This window comes from Lithobates pipiens, unplaced genomic scaffold (genome assembly GCF_037356315.1).
Source record: "Lithobates pipiens isolate NorthernLeopardFrog02 unplaced genomic scaffold, aLitPip1_a1.2 Scaffold_8, whole genome shotgun sequence".
NCBI classification, from domain to species: domain Eukaryota; kingdom Metazoa; phylum Chordata; class Amphibia; order Anura; family Ranidae; genus Lithobates; species Lithobates pipiens.
Window position 1 is genome coordinate 436,487,202 of NW_027507903.1, and position 12,155 is coordinate 436,499,356.

Genomic DNA, 12,155 nt, shown 5'->3' on the forward strand with positions numbered 1-12,155 from the left:
GCAGTAAGCATCCTAAGGGATTGGATCCAGGCAAACCTAAGACACTTACTCAGCATCAGGTTGTGCAGTTTAAACATATATATTTATTGTGAGACTTGGAGCACAACAGTGATTGCACTTTTTTACTAGTACCTCTGCTTTGTAGCTTAGGACTATGTCTCCTCGTAAGAGGGTCTCAGGGGGAGGTAACAAGGGCACTGGTAAATCACCGCCTAGGTCTAGGGGTCCTAAAAATGCCTGTAGTTTACCACCCCCCCCTGCAAGACTGGAGCCAGCCTCACAGGATGAGTCAGTGCCCCTGTCAGGTTTTGCAGCCTCTCCTAATGTTTCAGCCCCGGTATATGTCACTGAAGACTCCCTTAAGGCTACATTGGAGGGTTTTGAAGGGAGAATCATGAATTTTATTTCAGCTTCCCTAAAAGATAGCAGAAAAAGGGGTAGATCCCCTCCCTCTGCTGAGATTCCTCTTTCAGATGACACCTCTGACAATGAGGAGAGATCCCTATCATGGGATAGGGATCAAGAGCAGTCGGATGAGTCAGAGGAAGAGGAGAGAGTCCCCTCCTCCCAGGCACTCAGAAAACAGGTTCAATATTATACTGAGTTGGTACATACCACATTCAGAATGCCCGCTGCTGAGGCCGCCACATCCTCTGTTTCTTCCCTGGGGGTCAGGAAAATCCCACAGACTGCCTTAGAAGCTGGAAACGTTATTGAAAGCCTCCTTTTCCATGGCTGGCGCTGTAGTGCAGCCTACAGTCGCAACTGTGGGGTTGTGTCAGTTCCTCAAGGAACAGGTTAAGCAGATGCTTGGCCTTCTTCCCAGTGAGGAAGTGGAGAATTATGCAGAAATTCCTCAAATTCTGTGTTTTATGATTGATGCGTTTTTGGATTCAGTCCAACAAGCATCTTGTTTGTCTCTCCTGTTGGTACACATGTGAAGGGCCCTATGGCTAAAAAATTGGGCAGCTGAGCTATCATGTAAGAAGTATTTGATTGGGTTCCCGTTTAAGGGGGAATGCTTATTTGGAGAGGAATTAGATAAATTCGTCCAAAAGATTACAGGGGGTAAATCTACTCTCCTTCCAATCAAAAAGAGCAAACATCCATCATTTAGGCGTTCTCTTTCTCCCGGAGCATCAAGCTCTAAGCAGTGGCGACAGCCTTCCCAACCTCCCTCTACAGGAAAGGCCCGAGGCCACGCCCAGGGGCAGAAAAAGACTTGTGGGCGAAAGCCTGCCAAGCAGAGCCCAAAAGCTTCCTTGTGAAGGGGCGCCCCCACTCGGCCGAGTGGGGGTAAGGCTCCTGCAGTTTGCAGAAGCCTGGCAGGAAGAGATCCGGGACAAGTGGGTAACCTCCTCTGTATCTCTGGGCTACAAGCTAGAGTTTCAGGAGGTTCCACCTTCTCGCTTCTTAAGGTCAAGGATCCCCAAGGATCCAGTAAAGCAAAGACCGCTACTTCTGGCCTTAGATCACTTACTATCCCAGGGGGTGATAGTGGAAGTGGACCCAAAAGAACAGGGTTCAGGTTTTTACTCGAATCTCTTCACCGTTCCAAAGTCAAATGGAGGTGTCAGACCTATCCTGGATCTGAAGGATCTGAACCTGTTTTTGCGCATCCGGTCTTTCTGAATGCAGTCAATACGTTCTGTGGTCTCCTCCCTGCAAGGGGGAGAGTTTATGGCATCGATAGATATCAAGGATGCATATCTTCATGTGCCAATTTTTTCCGCACACCAAAAGTATCTAAGGATCGCAGTAGATCGGCGCCATTTTCAATTTGTGGCCTTGCCGTTCGGTCTCGCTATGGCTCCTCGAGTCTTCACAAAGATTCTAGACCCTCTCTTGGCAAACCTAAGAGCTCAGGGTATAACTGTCATGGCTTATCTAGACGATTTACTTCTCATAGAGAAAACAGTAGCGCTCTTGAACCACAGTGTTACCAGAACGTTAGAACACCTGGAACGCCTAGGTTGGATTATAAACCTAGAAAAGTCGTCTTTACAGCCTGGTACCAGGTTGGAGTATCTGGGCATGGTCATCGACACCGCTCAGGGTGGGGTGTTTCTACCAAGGCCAAAAGCCATGGATATAGGGGATCTGGTGCGCCTAATTCTGGGCAGAAGATCTTCCCCCATTCGGTTGTGTATGAGACTGTTAGGGAAAATGGTCGCCTCCTTCGAGGCCGTTCCATTCACCCAGTTTCACTCTAGGCCTCTGCAAAGATGCATCCTTGCGGCTTGGAACAGGAAGCCCCAGGCCTTGGACCTTCCTATGTGTCTATCCCCAGGGACACGCAAGAGTCTCGTTTGGTGGTTACAAACCAAGAATCTGTTGAAAAGGCAAAACTTTTCTTCCTCTTCCATGGAAGATTATAACTACAGATGCCAGCCTGACAGGCTGGGGAGCAGTGTTGGAGGAGACGTGCTCGCAGGGGAAATGGTCTGCGATCGAGAAGCTATTGCCCATAAATGTTTTGGAGATCCGGGCAGTTTATATGGCTCTCATAAACTGGTCTTACAGACTACGAGGTCTCCCTGTTTGAGTTCAGTCCGATAATGCCACAGCTGTGGCCTATATCAATCACCAGGGTTGCACCAGGAGTCTGGTTGCACAAAGAGAGGTGAATCGCATACTTGCTAGGGCAGAAAGGCATGTCCCATGCCTTTCTGCAGTCTTCATTCCAGGAGTGGAAAATTGGCAAGTGGACTTTCTAAGCTGCCAACAGTTATGCCCAGGAGAATGGGCTCTACACGCCGACGTATTTCGGAACAAATGTCGCAAGTGGGGCACTCCAGACGTAGATCTGTTTGCGTCCAGATTCAACAGAAAACTGGACAAATTCGTGTCAAGGACAAGAGATACACTTGCTCAGGGGTCAGATGTTCTGACAGTTCCCTGGGATCAGTACAATCTGATTTATGCCTTCTCACCATACCCGCTTCTGTCACGGTTCCTGGGAAGAGTCAAGAGGGAAACAAAGTCGGTTCTTTTGGTAGCCCCAGCTTGGCCTAGGTGACCTTGGTACGCAGAGATCTTGAAGTTGGCAGTAGGCAGGCCGTGGATCCTCCCTCTCTGGCCAGATCTACTCTCGCAGGGTCCAATTTACCATCCTGCTTTACACAGTCTAAGTTTAACAGTTTGGCTGCTGAGACCCACATTCTGAGAGATCGTGGGGCTTTCGGAGCCAGTCCTTTCTGCTCTGGTCAATGCCAGAAAGCCGGCCTCCAGGCTTATTTACTACAAGATCTGGAAGGCATATGTTTCCTGGTGTGAACCCAGGGGATGGCATCCTAGAAAGTATGTCATTAGCAGGATCTTGGCTTTCCTCCAGTCAGGCCTAGAAATGAATTTGGCCGTAAGCACTATCAAGGTGCAGATTTTGGCCTTGTCAGTGTTTTTCCAGAAGCCACTTGCATCACATTCCCTTGTGCGGGCTTTCATCCAGGGGGCTATGCGGTTAAGGCCGCCAGTCAAACCTCCGGTATGCCCATGGGATCTGAATTTGGTTCTCTCGGCATTGCAGGGGCAACCATTTGAACCTTTGCATCTGGCTTCATTAGTTCTCCTGACTAAAAAATTGGTTTTCTTGATAGCCATATCCTCGGCTAGAAGAGTGTCAGAACTATCAGCTCTCTCCAGCAAGGAACCTTATCTAATTATTCATAAGGACCGGGTAGTAATAGATCCTTTCTGCCTAAGGTGGTTTCAGGATTCCATTTGAATCAAGATGTAATCCTACCATTCTTTTTTCCGGATCCACAGTCCGCAGAAGAAGAATCTTTGCACACTTTAGATGTGGTAAGGGCAACCAGTATCTATCTTCAGGCAACTGCTCAGATAAGAAAAAATGATTGCTTATTTATTTTGCCGGAAGGCCCTAGGAAGGGCCAGGTGGCATCAAAATCCACTCTCTCAAGGTGGATTAGACAGGTTATTTTTCAGGCCTATAGTGTAAAGGGGAAGAGTCCTCCTTTTCAAGTGAAAGCGCACTCAACGAGGGCTGTAAGTGCTTCTTGGGCAATGAATCACCAGGCCTCCCTGGCTCAGATCTGTAAGACTGCAACTTGGTCATCAGTCCACACATTCACCAGATTTTATCAGGTGGATGTCAGAGGGCAAGATGATATCGCCTTTGGGCGCAGTGTACTGCAGGCTGCAGTTTAGATCCTCTGGTCCATGGCGGTCTATAATTCTGATCTGTGTCTCCCTCCCCTCAAACTGAGCATTGCTTTGGGATGAAGCTCCTGTGTCCCGTGATGTATGAGAAAAGAAAATAGGATTTTTATTTACAGCTTACCTGTAAAATCCTTTTCTTGAGAGTACATCACGAGACACAGGGCTCCCGCCCTTCTTGGGTTTTACGTGGTTTCTTATTGCTTTGCTACAAAACTGAGGTGCCTCCCATATGGGAGGGGTTATATAGGGGAGGAATTCTCCTTAATTGGGGGTTAACCAGTGTCCAATCACCAGAGGTGCCTATATAACCCACTATGTAATGAAGCTCCTGTGTCCCGTGATGTACTCTCAAGAAAAGGATTTTACAGATAAGCTGTATATAAAAATCCTATTTAAAAAAACAAAAAACAATTTATTAATTTTAAAATAAATAAGAAAATAAAAACATGTTTAAAGCGCTCCCATCACCAGCGAGCTCGCGTAGCAAAAAAAACACTTACGGAAGTCACACCCGCATATGTAAACGGTTTTCAAATCACACATGTGAGGTATCACCGCTATCGGCAGAGCAAGAGCAATAATTCTAGCACTAGACTTCCTCTGTAAAGCGTCGCCTATGGAGATTTTTAGGTACCGTTCCACGAGTGCGAAAAGCATGACATGTTTGGTATCTATTTACTCGGCGTAACATCATCTTTCACATTATACAAAAAATTGGGCTAACTCTACTGTTTTTTTTTTTTAATTCATGAAAGTGTCATGCCACACCTGTCCTTTTATCTGCTTACCCAGCAGGCTGTTCTGTGACTTGGCATTGTGGGTAGGTGAATTGGGCATTGTGGGTCAGTAGTTCCCTGGCTGATTTTAGCACAAGAGTCACTTCCCCATTAAACTACATCTCACACAATGCTTTGTAACGCTGCTTCACAGAAACTAAACAAAAGTCTCAATAGCATTAAAAGAACACTAGAGGGAGCCAAACTCTTATTTAAAGAACATCACATTATTTAGCATGATAACTTGGGCACAACCCCGGCGCTACACTAGCTAAAAACTATCTCTGAATTTCAAACCGGCCCCCAGTGATAAGGGAAGGGGCTATAAATAGGCTCCCTGCATCAAAGATGGTTGCCCAAATCTCAAGAGAATTCTGTATTCAATGGAACTCTCCCAAGACGGTGCCAGGGGCTCATACAAAAAAATGCATTAATCCAATGCCAGGCTACCCTACCACCAGTAATAGGTAGAGGTCATGTGACTGCTTTGTTTACCCCGTAACACAACTAGGAAGTGACAGAGCGCGCACTGGATTTACTCCAAGCCATGTTAACTGGAGAAGTGCTCCTCAGGTTAAAAGCCCTACTGCTGTCTCATGCCTACAATTTGGTTAACATCACTGTGCAATGTGGTACAGTCTGGCTGTCCCACACTGCCGTCCCTTCCTCTTTCAGCTTATTCTCACCAGTGTGTTGTGGTAATACATAGTAAAATGCATGCTACCACACATAGTGGCAATGCAGCATGAGAGCATTGTCATTGATTTTAACCACTTACTGACTGTCCCATAGCATATTTGCTGCGACAGGGCAGCTCTCCTGTGTAGGATCACGTACATACCTGTATACTATATATACGTAATTCTGAACTTCCACCTACAGGTGGCATGTGTGCACCGGCGGCAGGCTGCTTCTACTGTGATTATTCACAGCAGAAGCAGATCTGTGGGTGCTGGGCACTGGATGTCTGCCGGCACCTGCCGGTCGTCAGGCAGAGACTTAGAACAGAGATCTGTAAACACGGCAGATCACCGTTCTGACAGGTAAGGAAGGAATGGATTTTGTGTCTCTGCAAAGCAATGAATAAAATCCATCTCTTCCCCTAGTAAAAGCAGCACGTACAGTACACAAAAACACTGGCTAGGCACACAGTTAACCATCTGATCACCCTAGATGTTTAATCCCTTCCCAGCCATTGTGATTAATTCAGTGACAGTGAATATTTTTTAGCACTGATCACTGTATTAGTATCACTGGTTCCTGCAAAGTGTCAAAAGTGTCAGTTAGTGTCCGATTGTCCTCCACGTTTCGCAGTCCCGCTACAAGTCACTGATCGCCGCCATTACTAGTATAAAAAAAATTCAAAATTCATGTATAGATTCCATAGATTTAAGACGTTATAACTTTTTTACCAAAAATATGTAGCAGAATACATATTTGTCTAAACTATAAAGAAATTTCATTTTACTTTTTTTTTTTTGTGGATATGTTCTGGGGAAATAAAAAATATTGATTTCTTTTCAAAAGTTTTTTTGTTTATAGCGCAAAAAATAAAAAATAAATAACGCAGTGGTGATCAAATAACACCCACACAAGCACAGGGAGAACACGCAAACTCCAGGCAGGTTGTGTTATGGTTGGGATTTAAACTGACAACCCTAGTGCTGCTAGAATTGCTAACTACTTAAGGCCCGTACACACAATACGAAAATCTAAAGTAAAATTTTGTCCAAACGAACCACCATTTTCAGATTGTTAGTATGGTGCTTTCAACAGCCGATTCCAGTTTTTTCACCAGACGAAAGCTGGATGTGCAAATTTTCATTTGATCAGTATGGTCTCCTACAAAAAAAATCATAAGAGCAAAGCCGCGTACACATGGGCGGATTGTATGGCCTACTTAGTCCGCCGAAACACATTTCAGCAGACAGTACGCTCGTGTGTGGGCTTCAGTGGACTTTTTCAGCGTGCAGTCTGGCGTACTAAGTATTTCGGAATTTCCGTAATACTGTCCGTCATACTTTGGTTTCAGCGGACAATCTGCTCGTGAGTAGGCTAGTTCGACGGACTAAGAATGGCGCATGCTCAGAAAGGATTTACACGGCGGAAGGTTGCATTGCTGTGTATTGGACTTCCTATTTCTAGTCCCGTCGTACGTGCTGTACACGTCATCGCGCAAGCTTTCGACGGACTGTTTGTGCATCCGTGTGTGGTCAAGTCCGTTCATTCGAATGTATGACGGACTGTCCGTCGGATTGTATGACGGACTAAGTAGGCCATACAATCCGCCCGTGTGTACGTGCAACAAAAAACGGACGTCGGTCGTCCGAAAATCTGATTGTGTGTACAAGGCTTAAGCCATCATGCTGTCCAACACTCCTGATTGACACAACATAAAGTGTTTACCTAAGAAGGTAAGTATCTCTTCTATTGTAGATATGCCTGTTTGTGACATTTTTTGCGTTGCTTTAATAAACCAATAAAACAACAGAATCTCTGGTTTCCCATCCTGTGCAGTCCAAACTGCAAAGTAGAACTATTCTTAACGCTGTTGTAAACCTTTGTTTTATTTCTCTTAATTAAATTAATAAACACGTTATATTTACTTGCTCTGTGCAATAGTATTGCACAGTGTCCGCAAAGCCTACCCTTTCTGGGGTCCCCTGCCAGTGCTCTATGCCCTTCCTCTTCTCTTTGTGTCACCATAGAAATTCACTTTCCATAGATGCACATGTGCAGGACCACTCTCGAGCCTTGCTTTGTGTGTGCATAGACACATTCAGCATGGCTCGGCCCCGCCCCCTGCTCATGATTTGATTGAGAGCAGGAGGAGCCAATGGCTTTCTTTGCTGCCTCTCTGTCCTGTGAGAAAGGGTAGAGAGCAGCAGTGGTGGCAGGTGAGTTTTTTGTTCGGGGGGGGGGGGGTGGCAAACAACCACCCCTCGGCGGCACAACACTAACAACTGCCACCTCTCCCCATGCGTTTGTCGGTTAGTCCGGCACTTACCTGGATAGATAGATCTAGATAGATGGGGGTGTCATCCAGTGTGACGGGGTGCGGGCTCCAGGCTAGTGGGTGTGGGGTCCAGGCAGCGGCTTCAGGGTGGCTTCCTCTCTGGCTCCAGCAACTTCCTCCCTGGTTCCAATTCAGGCGCCCAATAGGATCACCTGACATTTTGGCCAGTCGGGAAACAGGTCTCACATCTGCTTCCTGATTGGCGGGTAGAAGATTTAGTGTGAAAATAGTGAAGATTTATTTGCTATAGTCACACAACTGGGTGGGATGTGGACACAGTGAGCTGTGCCCTAAGCCTACCCTTTTTTGAAGCCTATTAGAGCCTCTGGCTCTAATCATGTGTTTTAAAAAGTCACATCCCCATCCCTGCCCTAATAATGAATGCGCCGGTGTCCTAAAAGGGGAGGCGACGGCAGTGTTACCGGGGGGGGCAGTGTCCGTGCACCCACAATGCATAAGCTGCCACAGGAGAGGAGAGCCACTGCAGACGGGCACAGCACTGGATCAAATGAGAACTCAGGTATTTAGGGGGAGAGGTGGTGATACAAATATTGGAACATTTTTTACTTTAATTCAGGGAATACATTAAGGTAACAAATGTTTTCCCTTTAGAACCACTTTAAGGTTTTGAATGAGATTGATAACTTCTGACAAATCAACCAAATGGCTCAATACATGATGTTTACCGAATCCCTATATCGCATTGGTTTACGTACAGCATAATAAACTACAGGCTACAGCATCTGTGAGAGCTGACAGGACAGTTATCATTCATTTTTATTGCTCCCTATCCGAGAAGGTGGCAAGCAGTTGGACAAATGTTAGGATCTGTATTCAATCATCTGATGCCCTCCTGCTTTCAACTGCACAAAACCTTAGAGAGGGCTGATGACTTGCTTTTGGTATTATGTTATTCTTGGTCGAAAGATATCCTTTATTCAAGCACAGGTTTGTTTTTCATTAAATAATTTCTGACAATAAAAAAATGACTTGTCTTACTTATAAATATAGCAAAGCGACTAAACACATTCATAACTCTGATCTACAGCCCATCACTCCTGACCTATTGATGACCCCCAGTGATCGTGATGATGCAGAGCTGGACATAGAATACCCCGAAGACAGAGGGAATTGGTCTGGAAAGTTAGACTTCCTGCTATCGTGTATTGGATACTGTGTTGGCTTGGGAAATGTCTGGAGATTTCCATACAGAGCATATACCAATGGAGGAGGTAATTTTCACATTCACTTGCTGTGCCTTTATATGTTTGTTTAAGAATCAGTGTGAGGGTCAAAATTCTAAGAGCACTGTGCTGTAGCCTATAGGAACCAATCAGAAATCACTTTACCAAAGTCAGATCAGTACACTATGGATTCTGATTGGCTCTATACTATTTTCTTGTGCAATAAATATTGTTTTTGTGTTGATAAAAAACTTATAATGGTAAAAAAGTAGTAAAACATCTTTATTTTATGGCCTCTATCACATTGTCCACAGAGGCTCATACAGCGTTAATTAGGTATTTCTTTATATAAAGTATATAGAGGCAGGCTGTGTTATTGAATGGATACATAGCAGCTGTATGGACTCCAGCTGGGTTTGACAGGCATGCAGAGGCATAAGCCCGACCCTAAACACAAACAGTGTGTGTTCATGACCTCACACCCTCCTGTAGACTGGGTCTAGGCCCAAGGTACCGAGAAGGAAGAGACCACACACAGTTTTTGATTGTAATAATTATCTTGACTATTTTATGTAGGTGAACAGTAATACATAATTGCTAAATCTTGTAGGCAAAGAGAGGTGGCAATATTACAGTTGGTTTTTATACAGTGTTACCAGGCTTGGGCCTTTATTACCAAAGAAGAGCTTCTCCTGGAGGGGTTGAGGTTTATGGTCTACCAGGACGGAAATGTAATACTGCTGGAAAGAGCCCCATTTTGCTATTCTGGATATGGGGATGTTTACTGTAGGTAGGCGTTGTCCCTGTTATGGCCTTACTTGACAGGAACCTCTCCAAGTGCTACATATTTTCCATCACTAGCAAAGTCTCTGTTCCTGATCTACCCCTCGTTCTAGGCATGCCCAAATAATGCGGGTACTATTATATAAGGTACTGCACCAAGATGGTGCCTAAAATCACAAACGATTACAGCAACCAATCGGACAACTGACTTTCCTGAGAGTCTGACAGGGTCCATGAGGGGACATTTACCAATCAGACTCCACTCTGTCTGTAATAATGGCAAAGTGTCATCTACAGGACAGAGGGAAACCTCCACTTGCCTAGAGTTCAGACTGCCACTGCATATCCACCCATTAATGCAGACTGCCTGCAGCTTAGGCGGTTCCACATGCAAAGACAAATGCTAATTTTCCACTGTACAGGCCTATGCACCAATATGAATGAGGCCTAAGTGTAAATATAAGCATAAAAACCTAAATTACAATGGTGAAATGCATACCAAACAGCCATAACTTTATGATTACCCAGCTAATATTGAGCAGGTTTCTTGTTTGAAGCCTGGTATTGAATAAAAATAGGCCCTTTTGCTGCCAAAACAGCCCTGCCACTGTCAGTCTGCCTTCTTCCCATACTGCATCCTGCATCCTGGTGCCCTCTCTTCCCCAGGTAAAGCAATGCACATGTCCCCAGTCATCCACATGATGTAAAAGAATATGTGATTCCTCAGACCAGGTACCTTCTTCCATTGTTTTGTGGTCCAGTTCTGATGCTCATGTGACCATTGTGGGTGCTTTTGGTAGTGGACACAGATCAGCAGGGGCATCCTTGGACTTCTGCTATGTTTTTATGGGATTCCGTGCTTCTGTACTTTTTGTTTTTATGTGCAGATCACTGATAAGGTCATCTTTCTGTTCTCTCCTCCACACAACTAAATGTATTAGCGTCACAGCACTGTTTACAAGCTGGCCAATCAAAACTATAGAATTTTAGTCTATTGCTGGGTACAAATGGGAAGTTTTATTTTCAATCATCCCAGAGGGCCGAACGAAAACTTACAGATCCCCCTGCACACAGTGATCAGTTGCTTCCATCACTGATCATATGCCAGCATGTTTTCCAGCATGCCCATCCGACAGAAGCCAGTCACAAGCCTGGCTTCTGTTTTACAAAGAGCTGTACACATGAGGCGAAAGTCGGCCAGTTCCTACTGAATCAACTGCTTAACCACTTAAGGACCAGGCCTCTTTTTCGGACTTGGTGTTTCCATGTTTAAAACAGTTTTTTTTGCTAGAAAATTACTTAGAACCCCCAAACATTTTATATTGTTTTTTTTCTAACACCCTAGAGAATAAAATTCACTTTTTTGAATAAAAAAATAAGACAACAGTAAAATTAGCCCAATTTTTTTTATACTGTGAAAGATAATGGTATGCCGAGTAAATTGATACCCAACATGTCACGCTTCAAAATTGCGCCCGCTCGTGGAAGGGCGTCAAACTTTTAGCCTCAAAAATCTCCATAAGCGACATTTAAAAAATTCTACAGGTTGCATTTTTTGCGTTACAGAGGAGGTCTAGGGCTAGAATTATTGCTCTCGCTCTACCGATCGCGGCGATACCTCACATATGTGGTTTGACCACCGTTTTCATATGCGGGCGCTACTCACGTATGCGCTCGCTTCTGTGCGCAAGCTCGTCGTAACGGGGTGTTTTAAAAAATTTTTTTTTTTTTTTTCTTATTTATTTTAATTTATTTTATTTATTTTTACACTTTTTAAAAAAAAAATAAATAAAATGGATCACTTTTATTCCTATTACAAGGAATGTAAACATTCCTTGTAATAGAAAAAAGCATGACAGGTCCTCTTAAATATGAGATCTGGGGTCAAAAGGTCCTCAGATCTCATATTTGGGCTAAAATGCAACAAAAAAAAAATAAAAAAAAAAATAAAGAAAATCTGACATTTAAAAAAAAAAATATACCTTTAAGAGGTATGGGCGGAAGTGACGTTTTGACGTCGCTTCCGCCCTCCTATGGTATAGAGACGAGTGGGGGCCATCTTAGCCTCACTTGTCTCTATGCCCAGCAGACTGAAGGACCCGATCGCCTCCGCCGCTGCCGACGGCTCCGGTAAGCGGCGGAAGGTGCGGGAGGGCGGCGGGAGGGGGGGTGGCACCTCTCCCGCCGCCGATAGCGGTGATCTCGCGGCGAATCCGC

General features: G+C 44.8%; 1 protein-coding gene across 1 annotated transcript in view; it reads left to right on the forward strand.

Annotated features, from left to right (window-relative positions):
• The window catches only part of SLC6A7 (solute carrier family 6 member 7), a 212,935-nt gene that overhangs the window by 49,634 nt on the left and 151,146 nt on the right, over positions 1 to 12,155 (forward strand). The window contains exon 2 of the mRNA XM_077468287.1: positions 9,020 to 9,203. Coding sequence (XP_077324413.1) covers positions 9,020 to 9,203 — 184 coding nt within the window. The remainder of the gene's footprint in view (positions 1 to 9,019; positions 9,204 to 12,155) is intronic.